The 19,254-nt window shown below is 24.5% G+C and overlaps 1 protein-coding gene across 2 annotated transcripts; it reads right to left on the bottom strand.

Annotated features, from left to right (window-relative positions):
• Window positions 1–221: 221 nt before the first annotated feature.
• On the bottom strand, window positions 222–17,307 carry LOC113556068 (kinesin-associated protein 3). Of its 2 annotated transcripts, none has more exons than XM_026960793.2 (18): window positions 17,123–17,307; window positions 9,720–9,837; window positions 8,976–9,132; window positions 8,688–8,909; window positions 8,393–8,529; window positions 8,057–8,306; window positions 7,843–7,977; window positions 6,839–7,017; window positions 6,434–6,596; window positions 6,179–6,279; window positions 5,904–6,116; window positions 5,209–5,374; window positions 4,725–4,868; window positions 3,672–3,770; window positions 2,038–2,123; window positions 1,404–1,584; window positions 1,248–1,341; window positions 222–1,187 (listed from the first exon to the last, which is right to left on the bottom strand). In XM_026960793.2, the coding sequence occupies exons 1-18, from the start codon at window positions 17,167–17,169 to the stop codon at window positions 1,058–1,060; spliced, it is 2,622 nt and encodes an 873-aa protein (XP_026816594.1). In that variant the 5' UTR covers window positions 17,170–17,307; the 3' UTR covers window positions 222–1,057. The 2 variants fall into 2 exon arrangements, with proteins under 2 accessions (XP_026816594.1, XP_026816595.1); XM_026960794.2 differs by lacking the exon at window positions 17,123–17,307 and adding an exon at window positions 11,021–11,393.
• Between the last annotated feature and the right edge of the window lie 1,947 nt (window positions 17,308–19,254).

Raw genomic sequence — 19,254 nt, 5'->3', positions numbered from 1 at the left:
TATTTGTAGAATGAAGAAGTTTATTAGAAAAGTGTTAGGTTAGGTACGGTTAATAATAAAATTAACATAAAACTACAAAATTAAATCAGTGAAGGGATCTACAAAATATAAACTCATGTATATTATATCATAAAAAAATAAAAATAAAATTAGATATTATATTATTTATTTTAAATGAAAATAATTATCATATACTATGTGTATATTATAAATGAGAATATGTCACACAATGTTTTGAAACTGTGCTTATTAATACACTTAAATTATTTAACATAGATAGAAAAATATGTTTTATTTTATTTTTCACTGCCATTGAGCTTTTTTTGAGCTGCCAAAGTTTTTATATTGTTTAATAGTAAGAGTTTTGTACTATAACTACTAATACAACTTTCTATTAAATTTATAAATAATTATAATACCAGTTTATTATAATATTTATCTCCAATTTATATATTAATGATTAGTTGGTTTGGATCAATGATAAAAATGACTAAGTGGATTAGGTTAGGTTAGGTTAATAATACTATTGTATTTGAAAATGTATAGTGGTATTTACTCGCTAATTTTTTTTCTGTTATTGTATGTTAATTAAGTAGATTCAATTACAACCGATGTAAAATTTTAACAATCTTAAATAATTCTGATGTTAACAATAACAAAATTACAATCAATATTAAGTACATATTTGCTTTTTATGATATTAAAATTTAATATATAATTTTATTTTTATAACAATGGTTTATAGAATAAATTAAAAAGTTTCTAGTTTCATCTAATTTGCTCATAAAAACCTAAAATCTAATTCAGGGATCTTAAAATCTTAATATTTATAGTATTCATAATAAGAATATTATTGTTTTCGGTAGTAAATATTCTTTTAATATATAATTAAATATTGATTGAAATAAGTAATGTAAAATTACATGTTAAATAGTTGCTTTTTAGATTTATCTACAAATTTAGATGATTAATATCGTTAATTTATGATGTAATAAACTACTTTAATATAGATGATATAGTAGAGTGAAATGTGGTAACAAAAGGTTAAAAAAGAAAATTATTCTGTGAAATGAATGATGTTGTTGGTAAATTTTTGCATCAAATGTCCACCTATACTCGTAATATCATCGTCATAACTATCAATGTTGTACTGCTCTTCATTGAATGCATCAAGTTCGTAGTCAAATCTATTAAAAATCAATAATTTTTAGTGAATAATTGTAATTCTCAAGATCATAATTTCAAACCTATCTTCCAGATTTCTGCTTTCTGGCCGACTACTATTAGTGTGTGATTTTGTTGACATTATTTCAATATTATCATCTTTATCATACATAAAATCTACAAAATATATATTGGTATAAATTATTAAGTAAACATTAAACAGTATATAATATATTTACCATCTTCAGGCATTAATATTGCTTGATGTGCATAACTATACAAATTTATTTCATTATTAGAGTCATATTTAGGTTTTGCACATGGCACATCACATTCATTTTTCATCATATTTAACCAATAGGCATTAAACCAACAAAACTTAGCAGCCCTTATTTTTTTGGTCCACGTTTCATCAAATTCCTTAAAAATAGCAAAAGATAATCATTTAAAATTATATAAACATGTTAAACATATATTTTTATTTATTTTGAAGTATACATGTATAGGTAATAAATGCAAGAAAAATAATTTGTTCGTTTAAATATATTCAAAAACTAACTATAGTTTATTGATTATTGATGATCATTTTTATGTACTGATCAATATTTTATTTTTTTATTCTTACATTGGGCTATATTATTTTCAGCAAAATCTTGAATATAAAATAATAAAACATAAATCAAAATGCTAAATAATTAAACATAATTGGAAAAAAATAAGGATTAATAATTTATTTAACATTACATAATTCAGAAGTAATAATAACAGTTTTCTTTTTAACATAAGAAAACTTATTTTGTTTTTTTGTAATAAAAATTAATTTAGTTCTTTAAGTAGTCCTAATAGCTAATAAATCTAATATATAAATAATACCTTAATAATATCAAGACAGTAGTTACTCATTTTACGAACTCGAATGTTTGGATCATGCATTAAACCAATTATATAAATTGGACATTCTGAAAATAGAATATAAATATATTAAAGCATTATTAATTAAAAGTGATACTATATTTTTGACTTTTGTAACTATTTAATGAAATAATATAAAACTTAAATGTTTCAATAAAATCTAGTTCAGTTTATTACAAATTAATACTTATTAATTATTAGTTGACACATAAAATAAATTACATAACTTACTAATATTAGTTAAATCTGTAATTATGGAGTATAGACTATTGTAAACAATTACTGAGGAGTAAAAATATCTCACTATACAAAATATCATGATAATACAAGATTCACAACTAATACAACAGTAATATATTAATTATAATATTAACAATAATAAATAAACATGGATAATTGATAAATTAAAAACAATATTTCGAAATATTCATTAGAAAACATTAATGGTAAAATTAATTTTAGTTTAATTATAAGTATGACATTTTAATTCGATTTCTCAATAATTCAGTGATTATATTATGTATTACCAATAATAATCCTCAAAACTATGATTATAGCTTAGAAGTACTATAATTAATATAATTTAAAATGCATACATATCAAAAATACATAATTATTAAATTGCTAATATTTACATTTGTAACTTATATCATGTATTAAGTAACATTTTTATAAGAATCTAATTTCAATTTTGGGATGAACTTGTAAAATTAATAGATACAAGATAATAATATAAATTTATTTATTTATTTTTTTTTTTAATTATGTGTATAATTTTATTGCACAGTGTAATAAATATTGTTCTATTTATTACTCAATAATTGGAGAATATTGCAATAATATAATGAACAGGATCAGGGCAAAGCCCATCAACAATATCTTCAGATAGTTAAAATAATTAACTTGGAGTTAAAACTATATTTAAAATATAAAAAAAACTTTTGGCTTATTTAGATAAAAATTCTGTTATCAAAAAAGTAATTGTTAAAGTACAATTCAAATCTATGTTATTCTGCACTGGTTAAATGATAAGTACTTTTTTGCTGGTTTTTATAATGTCCTTCAGAGAACGTTATACTCGCATGTGTTGTCTCTGTCTTACAAAGTAAAACATAATACATTTGCATTCAGCAGAATCAATTTTATGCTATTAGATTTAATATTAGAGTCAATTTACCTATTATCAATAAAATATTATCTAGGGCATCTTATAGGCTTTTATTGATATTTTAATTTTTAAGTGAGTTATAGTTATGTAAAATATTAAAACTTTAAAATGCTTGTAACTCGCTTAAAAATTAAGATATCAATAAAAGCCTATGAGATTCCCTAGATAATATTATTACCTTTAAGTTTGATAATAGGTAAATTGACTTTAGTATTAAAATATCTAACAGCATAAAATTGATTTTGCTGAACGCAAATTTACTATGTTTTACGTTTGTAAGACAGAGAGACAACACATGCGGGTATGATGTTGAAACCAACACGATGAAACAATTTAATCATTGTTTAATCTTAGTTATATGCATAACTTTTCAAATATTTAGAAAATACATTACTACACATAATTAACTGAATTGTATTTTAAATACCTGTATTTTGTATAATGTAATCTCCAGTTATTGGATGACACATAAGTTGATATAGAAGGTACATAATTTGTATAGCCAATTCATCATCACCCTTTTGATCTGTAAAAAGTAAATAAATAGAATAAAATATTTAGATTAAGTATTTGCATAGTGTTATTAATTATTTATTAGTCGTTATTTATAATCATTATTTTATTACATATTTGAATAATATGATGTATAACTTTTTAACTAAATTTACTAAATATTTACATTGTAAATATGAATACAAATTACACAACTTTAACCTCTGAGCAAAGTAATGAATGTATTTATTTAATTTTTTTACTTATGTAAATATTCTATTGAAGAAAAATATGCTTTGATTCTTCAACTTTGAGCAAAGTTTCTGATTGTAAATTAGATCTAGTTGATACTTTGAGAAGTCAACAATAAAAATACTTTTCATAATTCAGAAAAAAAAATACAAGTCACTACAAAACACATATTCACAGGATGCCAAATATGTACCAACACCAAAATAAAACACAACTTTCCAATCAACAATATTTAACAAATAACAACCACCCTCAATCAATCATGAACATCATTAAATTCATAACTACCTAGAGTCTACAATCAAAAATTTAACAATACAATTAAAATGTATAATAAGGAAACCTATGGACATCTAATGGGCCTATATTTTTTTTTGTATAAATTATTGGCAATTCAAGTATTTTTTTATTTCTTTAATAATAAAAAATAAGTGTTGTTAATTATATAACAAAATCAACAAAATGGTTTAAAATTTCTTTAATTTTACAGCAAAAAACATTGTAGATAATTAAAATATATTTATGTTTTAGTAATAAAGTAAAGCTCCATAGAGATGTTCATTTTATGACCATTACTATTATATATAATATGACAATAAAATTGTACAATTAGTTATAAAAACTTTTAAAATAAAAAAAAAAATAATAAAAATAGACAAATATAAAGTAGCTTATAAATTAAGTGTTCCCAATTAATATGATACTTATGTCTATAATCTGATTATTAAATTCTTACTTTTTAATAAATTGATAACTTGTTGAATTGTTCCATGTTCATAAAGTAATTCACCACAGTTTTCATCCTTTGATACTGTTCCCAAGAGTTTTATAACTTCTATCAGTAATCTTGCATCTGTTACTGTTTGATTTGGTTTACATGCTAAAAATAAAATTCAATATTTCATCATGATGATTTATAAGATATTTATTATATTGCAATGAGTTAAAGTAATTGTAATTATTTTGAAATAAACAGAATAGTATAATAAATAGTACAGATATTTATTATAATAAAATTAAACATACTAAAATATTTTTTATTTTTTATTTGTTTTGACTAAATAAATTTTTTTATTTATAGGCCATCAGGGTATAACTTAAAAGCTACAATTTCAGTTATACTACATACAACTAAATATTATTAATATTAAAATTTCAAGTATAAATCAATAGAGATTAAATAATTTAAAGAATATATAATAATGAAAAAAATACTATACCATTATTTACAAATTGTACCATCCATGAAATTAAATTATTTGACTCCAAAAGTTCTTTAAAATCTACTTCTGGAACATTTACATTGGCAATAATTCCAACACATTCGATTATGCATTCAATATCTTTTAATATAGTAACTAAATGTGCAAAATGTCCAATAAGTTCCTATATAATTAATTAACAATCAAAATTAATAATTACTAATTATTATTATCTAGTTCATGAAGAATAGAATGGCAGCAGCTTTTTGATTAAAAATACACATATAATTGTGAATATCACTGTACTATTTGTTGATAAATAAGTTTAATTTTACTTAAATTGTTGGCATTGTATGCAACTATTATATCATGAATGATATTAATACTTGTATTAGAAAAATACTACTTTATTTTCTAGATAATTTTTTTGAAGCAATTTACTAAGTATTGCAATGAACATAAATGTATATTCAAAATATTTACATTAGGTTATAAATATAATTTAAAATTTCTACTAAAATACACAATTTACAAAAACTTAAATACAAATATGATATCAGTTACTAATTTTCTTTGTTGGATAAGCAATTTTTTTTAACAGAATACACAGTTTAGATCAGAAAATGATTGTTTTCATACAAAACATGGGCTACTGCTATTCTTTTTATAACATATCTATGATATAATAATAAAATTAATACAATAATACATACTACAAATTGAGGTTTTAAAGACTCATGACTAGACATATTATGTAGGATTTTAAAATACATTAAATCTGGTGTATCAATAGCTAACTGAACAAAAGGTTTCAAACCTTGTTTTGCAATTAAAAGTTGTGAATTTCGTTCATTTAAAGTTAAATTTGTACATAATGCTGCTAATATTAAATTGTACTGATTAAATGTTAATAATAAATCTGCAATCTGAAATACCAATAAACAATTTTATTACAACATGTACAAACTATAAACTAATTTGAATTCACCTTGGATAAGCAATTTGTATGAGAAAACAAAGCTCGAGAACGATCGTCCATGCTACAATGATAACATAGCCTGCATACCAATTCACTATTTTCTTCTGTGCCTAAAATTGTGTATATTGTTATATAATAAAACGTATTTATACAGTATTCACAAATGTTGAAAAATAAATTTAATTTATAAACTTAACCATATTAATATAGATGTTTAGAATAAATAATAAAAAGTTAAATATAGTGTTTATTTATTAATTTCACCTATTAATTCTGTTATCTTTGGTAAAAGTCCAACTTTTAAAATTTCATCACTAAGTGTTACATCGAATGATAAATTGTATAATAACTTAATAGTATAATTTTCCAAACTGGGATTCTTCATCATGAACATTTTGGGTAATTTTTCAACAATTGAATATTTTTTCTGAAATATAAATTTAAACATTTCATTTAAATTTGTAATATTTTATTATTAAAACTGGTAACAATAATAAAAAACTACTTTAAATCTTAACATTTAGACATTTTCAATTAAATTTTACATAATATAATATTTATTTAAATTATCATCATAATTATAATTGTATAATAAATAAACGAATATAATACATATTATAATCTATTTTTTTTTTTTTATAAAAATGTTTATGATCAAATTAGACTTACCATTTTATCTACATGTTCTTTATAAACTGATAGTTGAATTAATAATTTAATACTCATTAAGAGTAAATCAGTACTTGTTCTATCCAATAAAAGACATAATAACTTTATAATGCCTTTGCGAACAACTTTTTCTTCCATAGTTTTGTCAATTGTTAAGTTGTATATTAGTTCAACAGCACCTAATACAATTTAAGTAAAAAGCAATAAATAATAAGTCAAATATAAAATTTAATTTATTTTGGATATTGAATAGTGATAAAATATAAAATTAGTAAACAATACATCAATATATTCCAATATAAAATATAATACATAAAACAAACTCATAAAAATATTTATTTAACAGGTAGATTTAGTTACATTGTAACCAAATCTACCTGTTAAATAATTTATTGGCAATTCCTTAAAATTGTGAAATTATGTAATTTCAATATTACAATAATTTCATAATTATGTATTTTTAAAATCATTTATCATTTATAAATAATGAAAAATTTAATTTTTGTATACACAATCCTGCTTGGTTTAAATTTCAACATTGCCATACTAAAAAATATGTATAAACATTATATTTTTTAAATGACGACAGCATTATCAATTATCAAAAATCTATTTTTTAACTAAATTATAGTAAATAACAACAATAGTTTAAAAAAAAAATGAGAAATATTTTTAAAGTACTATAACTATACTATACTTATCAATTATAAAGAATAACTTCAAATATTCATAAATTTTAAAATCATTATTTTAATGGTAAATAAATCTCTTTGCTTTTAAATAATAAAGTATAATCTATAATAAGAGCAAGAAAATTAAATAGCAATATTGCATATAAAAAAAAAAATCATGTGAAATTTTGTATGTATAGTTATTTAAATCTTTATGATTTCAAAAATTTTCCAAGTTGTTCTCTACCTGTAGATTCATAATAATTAAAATAAATATTGAATAAAAATTTGAAAATGTTATAAAATAAATTAATAACATAAAATATAACAAACCTTTTAACGCTTGATCCTGATTTTTCCCTAATTTAAATAAATTTCTTCTCAGCTGATGTATTGCTAATTCATCTGGGCTTCTTGCTGATATTCCTGTTTTTATACTATTTGTATCCAAAGATTTTTGTGTCTTATCTTAACAGAAAAAATAAACAATACAATAGTATGTACATAAAGCAGACTTATAAATATTCAAAAAATAATAATATTATACCTTTTACAGTTTGTTTTACGTTTTCAAAAGATGCTGAATGTCTTCGACTGTCACTATTAGTACTAGCACTTATAGGTATTTGGCTTCGAATAATTTTAGATGTTATAGGAGCACTTCGAGGAACAGGCAATTTTGAAGGTGTTGGTACTTTTGATTGTTTGGTTTCACGAGGAGCACTTACTATTTGACTTTTAAGCTTATCATAACGATTCAATTCATACTCTAACACTTCCACACAGAGCAAACAAATCTAAGAAATAAAAAAAATATAAATATTAATGAATAACAAATAATATTTATAATTTTTTTAATTATATTAATAGAATAAACACTAACTTTGTGGTCAATAAGCATCTTATGAAATATTTTATATGCAGAAAAACAAAGAAATATATTTATTATATTTGAACTCAGTTCAAAACTCTTGCGATATTCTTCTCGGAGAACTCTTGCTAAAGCACTCATGGTCGGCTCTATAAAAACATTGGAGAATCATTTTTAATAAATTAAATTATATATTATTAACTATATTATAAAGATTTGAAGAATTAAAAAAAAATTCTAGTAGCTTGATAAATTTTGTGTATGATCAAATATTATTAAAGAATTAATTAATTGTAAATTATAATACCTGATGATGAAAGTTCTTCAAGGTTATCTTTATCACAGGTTACTTTTAGTATGAATCCAGAGCCACGTACTTTTTGAGGCATATCATCATATAACATTTCAATATATTCATCAATTTTAGCTAAACTTGCTTTATCTTCGGGCATTAAGCCACATATGTGATATATACTAGACGGACTACTTTCTAATCCCAATTGATTTTTTTCTTCTTTAATTTTATTATCTATAATTAAATAATTCATTTTAGGTATGAAAAAATAATTTATGTTATTTGTATTTATTTTATTACTTGCAGTCGAACGAGTTTGTAAATAATAAATTAAATGTTCTACATCATATAGTTTTGTTTCATGTATTAGGTTACATTTATGTATTACTTCTTTTGCTAATGCTCTACAATCTGTGTTACTATTCAAACTTTTTAAATGTATTACTTTTTGACATTCCTATGAAAAAAAAATGTTTACAATTTTTAATTAAGTTGTAAACAGGTACACTATAAATATTATGTTTTAATTTTTTATATTTTACAAAATTTGTATAACACTAAAAATGAATGTATCTTCTTTTAATAATAATCTTTATTATATAAATGATTCATTCATACCATAAATGTTTATAATTTTTCTTTTTAAATATGTTCAATTTTCAACCTCGTTTTATATTTAATATAAAAACTGTTACTTGTATTATAATATTGTATTTCTTCCATTATGAACGCCTACTTATATCACATCCATAAATTTTAGTGAGAAACCAGAAATAGTAAATGTTAGCAGAAATCTTTTTTGTTTAATTCAGTGTTGTTATTAGTGAAGAAGTTTATTCAATAAGATTTTTTAAATTACTAAGTAAATATTGCTTAGTCTAGTTAAATTGTTATCAAGACTGCTAAAAATGATATTCTTAAACAGACATCTAAAGAAACAATTTTATAAACATTTTAAAAACACTTAAATAGTTGTTTTAATTTTTTAAAACATTTATAGATCCACTTTTAATTAAAATTAAAATAAAGATTAAGAAATATTACCTTATGATCGCCTATTACAGGTTCTCCATTTTCACCAAGGACAAATGCGTCTAATTCATAATTTACAACAATAGCAGGTTCTGTTGGATGTGCATCTACAGCTCCAGATCTAACTCTTCTGTGAAATAAATGTAATAATATTAAAATCAATTTGTTGTTAAGACATTTAAAGAAAAGCTGATTATTATATTTAATATTTTAATATTTTATGTCAGGTAACTTATAATATTTGCTGATAATAATGACAATTCACAAGTAATTTTAGTTAATCATTAGCACATTTATATGTAATTATTAGTGCACATAAGATTAAATTAATTAGGGAGCTAGATGTTTATAAATAATTTTAATTTGTAATGATTATTTAACATGATTAATGAAATAAAATTCACTCTAATGCGTAACAATTGCCTATAAATACACCTAATACATAAAATAAAAATAATTTTGTTACATATATTATTGTTATGCATCGTTTCAATAAACAGCCTAAATCTAAATCTTAAATAAAATTCCAAAATTATACAGGAAAATTGTTTAACATACAATACTTATTCTCAAGTATTATCAATGAACACATTAAAAATATTACTGTCTACTTAGTTTTAAAAGATATTATTTTACCCTTTCAAACAATACATAGTAATTAATAAAGACTAATTTTGACTTTGTAATTGGTGAATAAAGTTTGCAACTAATAAATTATAAACGTAATTATCTATGTAGGTATTTAACATAATTTACCAATAAAGTTAAATTTACTTAAAAATCTGATTATAACTATAGTATAGTAACACATAATATAATATAATATAATAATACGCTAAATCTTAAATGCAATTAAAATCGGTTTATAGTGGTTATTGTAAATCTCTTAGTAATGTAAATGCATATCATTTTATTTAGATTCCATATAATAGTACCTAATTAATATAAAAACCATGTTAATTGAAAAATATGTCAACCAACAGGAATACTTTCAATGCAAGTACATTGATGTTGCCAATAAACTACTCATAACAAATAAGTACCTACCTATTTAGTGTGTAAACCAGTAACAGTTGGTTTTGATAATAGGAATATTATTTTATAAAAACAAATATATTACAGATAATTTGAATATGAATACTTTGAATCAAAAATTAGAATAATTTTTAAGAAAAATTTCAAGGTCTACTGAAAAGTATCAAAATAGTTTATGTAACTTGTATTAAGAAAAACCAATAAAATACTAGACAAATAGGTAAAAGTTAAGCATATATGGGAGTATAGATATAAAACAATAGTAATATAGACCTTACCGTTTTATATAATGCGTCCCTTCAGAAATCATTGTGACAGTTTGTTTGACACCAATTAGAGAATAAAATTCTACACCAATTTGAGCAAATAATCGAGGTAACGTCTAAGAATATTTTTCAATGTGTATGCGTTGGTAGGACATTTTAATTAGCAATGGATAACTCAACGGTTGCTCTGCGAACCGATGAAAACACTGTGAACTCAACTACTGTAAACACACTTGATGGATGGTTACAGTAACGGATTATTTACGATTACGAATACACACGCCACTAATGTCGCGTTATTTATTTATTTTATAAAAACAAAAAATTATTGATGCGAAATTAATATGATAATAATCGACGATGGAATTAAATATTAATAGTGAATACCTACCATCCTTCCTAATAATCGAATACGATGTGTGATAAGGTGTATCAGCATCATGTGACTTATCAAAAATCCACGTTATCAACCAAAGTTCGTGAACAAATAAACAAAACGAATGGCACGAAATACGAATCAAAATGTTTTAAAAATGTGTTATTCGCGATGAACACTTTAGTCTTTAGGACATATACAAAATACAAGTATACAAGATCCAACATATGTTTGTATAATAAATACAATATACTTGTACAGTTGTTCTTCTACACGATTGTCACGATCTAAGGTGAACACGAATGAGGGAATAGGGAGAATAGCGATTGCAAGTGTAATTTTTAATTGTGTCCGATGTCAATGTCGTTGTGTAATATGTAATATGTATATGTTATGTGCGTGCATAATGATTAGTAAATCATCGTCAATCATTAGTGTTTAGTGTGCATGAACGTCGTAAACTAAATGTACACTAATGTTACATACTATAACTATACAGCAGTCAGCACTACAGTATGTATACCAGAAATCAGAAGTCCCGTAACACTCTTGAAATGGTTCTAAACGTACTCGCTCACTCATTTTACTCGTTCGATAAATGGGTCGAGTGCTAATTCCCCGAGTTCGCTCTGAACAGTGTTTAGTCGAGTGCTCGTCACGTGTAAACATAAGGGATTAGTATTTCTGTGGAAAATCATAATATTTTTAAATCTCATTTTTTTTCTATAACAATTGGTAAACAATTCTAACTGGATGGCATGTTTCGAAAAATTTAAAAAAATTCAAAACTCAAAAAAATTGTTTATTATGCAATTTAGTTTTCTAAATTTTCAAAATATCAGCTAGTCAAAGTTTTAACAAGTAATTAGATCATAGCAAAACCCAAATTGTATGCTTTAACCACGAATAATACGTAGATTTTTTTCAAAAATTTCGTCAATAAAAATATGTATTTTGGCAAAATTGATTTTGTTGTAATTCAAAAATGTTCATTATTTTTGTATAATATCGTGAAATAAACAAAAAATTGAAGAAAAACGGAAACTTTACGCAAATTAGCAGTTTTGAAGAAAAACGGTTTTTTTTTTGTATTTTGTGTAACTTAAAAAATGAAAAAGGTGGGCAAGTGGATATCGCTCTGCTATATAGTAGAGATGGAGAGTAGGTCACTACAATGTATGTGTTCAATTTGAATGCAATAACAGGTATCAATGTATATTTGTAAACGAAAAACGATTCTGAACGGAGATGATTTGTCAGTATAGGATAATCAGTAAGATATATTATATTATTACCTATAATTAAATTGTAATATATCGTTATTTTACTCGATTTCGTAAAAAATAAATTTCATAAACTCATAAAATCTTTTCTATATTGACTCTGGAATTTTTTTTTACAGTTACATGAAGGAAAACTTTTGGATAACCTTGTATTGAGTTTTATAACCTTAGATTTAAATCACAAAAATTTTACGAATTTTCAACTTCAAAATTCCTTGCAAATTTTCGCGATTTTGATATTTCGTAAACATTTGAACTTTAAATGCTTCTAAAAAAAATTTGTGATTAACGATTTTTTTGCACTACAATAAGTACAACTTATAATAAACCTTGTATTAAATTTTAAAAATTTTTTGGATAGCCAATTTTTTTTTACAATCATTTCAAAAAAAAAAAAAACTTAGAAAAATTGAAAATTTAAAGTATTTAAAATGATTCGTTTTTGAATTACAGCAAAATAAAAAAAATCGATTTTGTCAAAAACTGATTATGTGTAAAATTTCCCGTTTTTGAGTTAGAATCTTGACAAAATTAGTGAAAATTACAAAAATACAAATTATATCAGATAGCATAGTAGTCTGTTTTTATTTTTAAAATGTTTAAAGTAAAAACTCGTAAACTAGTAATGGGAAATGTTTTTATTGATGAAAATAATTAACAGTGTACTTTTGCTAATACAAAAATAGTATTGACAGTATTGTACCTACATGTATTAGATCTTGATGGTGTCCAACTGCAGAGAACTGATCATTTTCAAAAATGAAATTGATATAACACAGATTACGAACTTCGATGGCACAAATTTGACTAAGTATATCAGACCTTACTCTTTTAAGAATTGAAAGTGAAATACCTGAGTTATTAAATTTTTCAAGTGATTTAAATATATAATAATAATATATTAAAGTTGACTGCAAAAAAATTATTTTAATTTAAAGTATAGGTACCTAGTTGAAAAATCTGTTTTTTTTTTAACGAAATATCAAAGAGTATTAATCTAATCCAAGTATAATTTAAATACAATTGACTGTTTTTGTTGTATTATATAATTTTTTTGTTGATATTAATCGATTATATACATATTTAATATTACCTATAATTTAGTTTTAAACTTTAATATTTAAGATTTATAGATATTTGATTTAACATTCTTTTTTTTATGAAATAAAAATTATTAAATTGTATTTTTGTGTAACTATATGGTATAGTATACAGTTAGAAGCGGACTGGCAGCCCGGTGTACCACTATTATACAATATATAGCACAGTGGACCGGTGCCAGCTTATACGTTTTGGGCCACTAGCAAAGAAATCATTTATAATTTGAAATGATATTAATTATTAATAATTTATTATTACATTGGACGTTTTTAAGCGGCAGCGGCCGTTTCTTATTAAAAACTACACATAGACACATAGTACAAAATATTAATATAGATATCAAAATTCAAAACAATTAAAAATATTTTGCTTAATACATAACCATATAATACGGTACAGTCTATAGTCTATACGGCTATACTTATTGTTTAACAGTTTCTTACAAATGAAAAAATGCTATTTAAAGGTAATAAATAAATAGAACTTACTACTTACTACTTAAAATGTATTTATTTTTCTACGCCATGCTTATACACGTTATAATAAACCAAGCGCCAAATTTAAAATTTATAAAAAAAATAATATACGTCATCATTTTGATAGCCCGCGGTCATACGGTGCGTATCGACGTGTAGTTAATCAATTATATGACCGCCGGAAGTCATAAAATATATTTTCATAAAATGATCGCCGGCGATCTTATGTCAACCAACGTGTTAATTATTTTAGTTTAATTAAATCGTTTCAAACCATATTTTAGATTAAAATATTTTTTTGCAGTACGTAAAATTGAATATATTATTATTATATTAAAATCACTTGCACCGAAAAAATAATAATAATAAGGATCTATGGGACTCAGGGTCTTCATATTTTTAAATCTTGCCTTATCTAACTTAATATTTGTTTGTCATTTAGTTATATGTGCTGGTGATGCGTCCATTCGAAGGTATATACATTAATATTATAAAATCGTATTCAAAATCGACAAAAAACCAATTCAAGTAATAAGTAGCATGAATAAATTTTCTTAGAAGGAACTACTAATAATTTATTAATTCTTATACTATATTCTAATGGCACTGGAAAAACTAATTTTTTGTGTTAAAAAGAGTGTCTCAATTATTAACGGAATAAGGCCAAACAATTTAAAGCTTAAAGCCCGAAATATAATTCTATTTAATAAGCTTTATCATTTACGTAACAAATATAAATTATATTATATAAATTAGAATCAAATTTTCCACTCATATATTTATAAATGAAATTAATGTAGAGAGGTAGAAATAAAATACTAAAGAATAGATAGATCGACAGAATTGAGAATGACATGAAAATAGCCAGTGTGAGTAATGAAGAGGTCAGGACAAATCTTTATGGAGGTGTAGACAAGGACAACTAGAACAAGGGTAGCCCTAATGTAGTTGTGAGTGAAAGGTGAAGGACAAAGAAAAGAAGATTAATTATTAATTTAATTGTATAATAATTGATGGAAAACCATACATATTAGAAATCTACGACATTTCGATTTCAGTGCGGGAAATCCAGCGTGAATGTTTCGGAAAAAATTTATACCTAGTGAAAAGTACCTAAAATAATATAAAGTAAATATCACAATCAAAGTCATTTTTAATCATAGTATCTTAATAAGATGATTATTATTATCTATGGTTATTACAGCAGGGAACCAATATATTATTACTAGGTTAGGTAATTATATAACATTATAATTTAGTCTTAAATGAAAATAACATCTGAAAATATTTATATTTTAAAATAATTTTTTTATTGTCGTTAAGTTCGAAATTACAAGAAACTGATGTTGGATGGAGATTAGGTCGTAATTCATTAATCATATTAAATAATTTTTCATGCGGTTTTTACTTTTTATTATGTAGTGTAATTCATAAGCTGCAGGATGCACTTTCCCTAAAACATCAGCAAAATAACACAAACTTGGTAAAACAGAATAGGCGACATTTGAAAGTTCCATCTATCAAAGTTTTGAATCTTTTAAGTTTTAGTAACTTAGATAAAGTGGTGTTCTAAATTTTAATATTTTTTCATTATCGGGTCAATTAACTGCAAATAAAAATTGTTCTTTAACTTCCAATTGATAGTTTATGATTTTGATACTCATCGAATATCTGTAAATTTAATAAATACGATGACACGGAGCTGCTATTTCAATATTTCATATATTTCGTACTTATTAAGAGGACGTTATACCCGCATGTGTTGTCTTTGTCTTACTAATGTAGATCATAGCAAATTTGTGTTCAGCAGAACAGACTTTTGATGTCAGCTTTAATATTAGTCAATTTACCTATTATCAAACTTTAAGGTAATGTTATCTAGGGCATCTCATAGATTTTTATTGATATTTTAATTTTTAACCGAATTACGAGCATTTTAAAGTTTTAATATTTTACATAACTATAACTCACTCAAAAATTAAGATATCAATAAAAGCCTATGACATAATATTATTGCCTTTAAGTTTGATAATAAGTAAATGTACTCTAATATTAAATCTAACATCATAAAATCTGTTCTGCTGAACGCAATATTGCTATGATCTACATTAGTAAGAGAGGGACAACACATGCGGGTATAACGTCCTCTTAATGATAATAAAAGTACAAAATATTATAAAAATAAAAAAAAAAATCATATCACCGCAGTATAGTTAAATTGAATGCGCTCAAACGTCCCATTCTCATATATTACAATAGTGTCTATATTCATAGTAGATAGTTAAATTAAAAGCTTCGAGAGGGAATGGGGACTGATTTTTATCTGGGAAGTCTTAACACGTTGGAAATAGAACACGTCAAAATTAAAATATTGTAAATGTGTTAAACAGGAAATTACCAATCCCATTCTTTTTCAATATACTAGTCAATCAACACGTTACTATTATACTATTGTAGGTATTCGCGTTTACATGTTGATATTTTTAGATTTATTTTGTCAAGGACAGTCAATATACTAGTCAACCAACACGTTACAATTATACTATTGTGGGTATTCGCGTTTACATGTTGATATTTTTAGATTTATTTTGTCAAGGACAGTCCATAGTATTTTGAATCATATTCGGGAGACCCGGAAAATTTTTGTTTCATTATCAACAGAAGGCGTTGCACGTAAGGATATTGTGAAAATTATTTAACCTGTTCGATGATAACCTTGGTAACCACAGCAGGTCGGTCGCAGAATCTGTGCCGACTTTCCAGTGGTACCATTTTGATCAACGGGGCCTGCGCCGTCAAAATATAAAAACCTACTAATATCAGTTGCTGCACATTACAAGCAGAGTCGTCATTGTGTTATCGATAAGGCAGTACTCACCTACACCGGCTACACCGTTTCCAGTCTGTGGTCCAGACCAATAACATTATAATGTCCGTCAACAGTGTTTTCTACGATGGACGGTTGGCTTATTGATTTATTTTCACTGACGTCACTGGGGCTCACACGATACATTTCGTAGACCGGCGTTGGAGCAAAACGTCGGTTGTTTATCGAACGCTCATCGAGACATTTCAACACAGGTTTCATCGAAATTGTTTTTCTCCAGTTTAAAAATTGTACGATTATTGCTGTTCGATATGGAAAATAAAAAAACCAAGGAATTAGTACAATTAGCTCTGTGGGATGAAATGATACAAACCTTGTCATTCGCGAGGGACTTGTCAATCGCTTACCACAATTCCGTAAAGAGTCAAAGGTCCGATATCAACGAACTGTTGAATGCCATAAGAACAGCAGGTAACATATTATGTATTTTTATTATGTACGATGATAGGTAACGAATATCGTCGACGTATTGCCCGGTACTTTTAGCCATTATCCATCAGACTTTTCGGAACCATACGATATATTACTAACCTTAATTCGTTATGATTCCTGTACGCCATCATTTTGCTAATACTAAAGGTGTTTGTAAGCTCCACCAGAATGTTATCTAAGCTACCGGTTAGATAACAAAATAATGAAACGGTCTAATATGAAATCCGCCAATTTTATTCTTTTACCTGTAATCGGTATTTGGAAACTCCGTTAGTGTTAAGGCCCTCACATATTAAATACGTTGACGTCCATTGCAATGACATACGTTGAAATTGCTATAATTTATGTTAGTTTAATGCATAGTATCGATTTATTTGTTAATATTTTAAAATTATTTTATCTTCTTACCTGAAAAAGTTTTCCCAATGATAATATTATCAGTAGGTGCCTACTTATACTTTGACTTGCATAATCTTCCATCCATGTTTTAGTGTTTAATGAAATATGTCTGAAATAAAATTAAGTATTAGCCAAAGAAACAAGTTTTACACAGTGTTGGGAAAGTTCCTTTTTAAATTGATCTCGTTCCGTTCTTCGTTCAGTTCCTAATATATGAACTCGTTCCTTATTCAAAGAAGGAACTTACTTCAAATTCAGTTCCTCTATAATAGGAACTCGTTCCAATTACTGTTCCATTTTTCGTTTACTTACCTAATCTAGCGGTTCTAGAATATTACCTTTTTATTTAAGATGTTTGGTCAATAAATTAATTATAACTTAAAAAATGAAACTAAACAGGAACTGAGTACTAAACAATTGAATTAATATATATAATAATAAAAATGTATAATAATTAATAATATAGATTATAGGTAGATTTAATTTGACTTTACTTTATTTGATTTTCCTGTAGGTACTTTCAAATTTTAAGTATAAATAGTATAACATTATAACTTATAAAATAAACAATATTAAATAATTAACTTAAGAACAATACATCTATAAATCTAATATCTAACATAATAATATAATATGCATCTGAACTTTGAAGTATGATTAGTATAAACAATATAAAATATTAATATGTTATGAATATAAATAGATAGTACACTTTGTTTTGTTTTAATAGCACTAACTTTTCAAGTCACTCAATTTGTATTGTTTTTTGAGTCATCACATTAGAACCTGTTGAGAATAGTCGCTCGACAGGAGCACTATACGGAAAAGGTGTGTTAAATTTTAAAAATGCTGTTAGTACTGTTGGATATAATAACAACACAGATAACTCTTTTGATTGGCCTTTTAAATATGACTCTAACTCTTCAATACTAGAACTTGTAACTGAATTGTTGTCTGCTGGTAAACAGAAAAAATTGTCTTTAAATGTATCTGTACCTTTTGTACATAATGGAGATTAAGTTTCACTGGCTTCAGAATTAGGAGTATAATTCAAATTTTCAAAGTAAGATCTTAACCAGGACTTAGCCATGAAATGTTTGACACCATAAAGCCATACTAATTTAAAGCGTGGTAACAAACATATTACTAATACTAGTTCTTTTTTCCCATATAGAACTAAATCGAGTTTGAATTGAAGTTCTTACTGTTTTAATAAGTGGACAACAAAATTTCATACTTTTTTGTTATAAAATAATTTATTTCTTATCCAATGCATAAAGTGTAGGCAATAA

This window comes from Rhopalosiphum maidis, chromosome 3 (genome assembly GCF_003676215.2).
Source record: "Rhopalosiphum maidis isolate BTI-1 chromosome 3, ASM367621v3, whole genome shotgun sequence".
Lineage (NCBI taxonomy): Eukaryota > Metazoa > Arthropoda > Insecta > Hemiptera > Aphididae > Rhopalosiphum > Rhopalosiphum maidis.
Note: the sequence above shows the minus strand (reverse complement) of the source record. Positions and strands in the feature narration are given on the sequence as shown.

Excerpts from the sequence above, each read along its gene's own strand:
- LOC113556068 (XM_026960793.2), bottom strand. The coding sequence starts at position 17,169 with ATGTTATTGGTCTGGACCACAGACTGGAAACGGTGTAGCCGGTGTAG. Across the intron at positions 8,530-8,687 it reads TGAAGAACTTTCATCATCAG|AGCCGACCATGAGTGCTTTA; the intron begins GTATTATAATTT and ends ATGTTTTTATAG. Across the intron at positions 4,869-5,208 it reads GGTACAATTTGTAAATAATG|CATGTAAACCAAATCAAACA; the intron begins GTATAGTATTTT and ends TTTTATTTTTAG.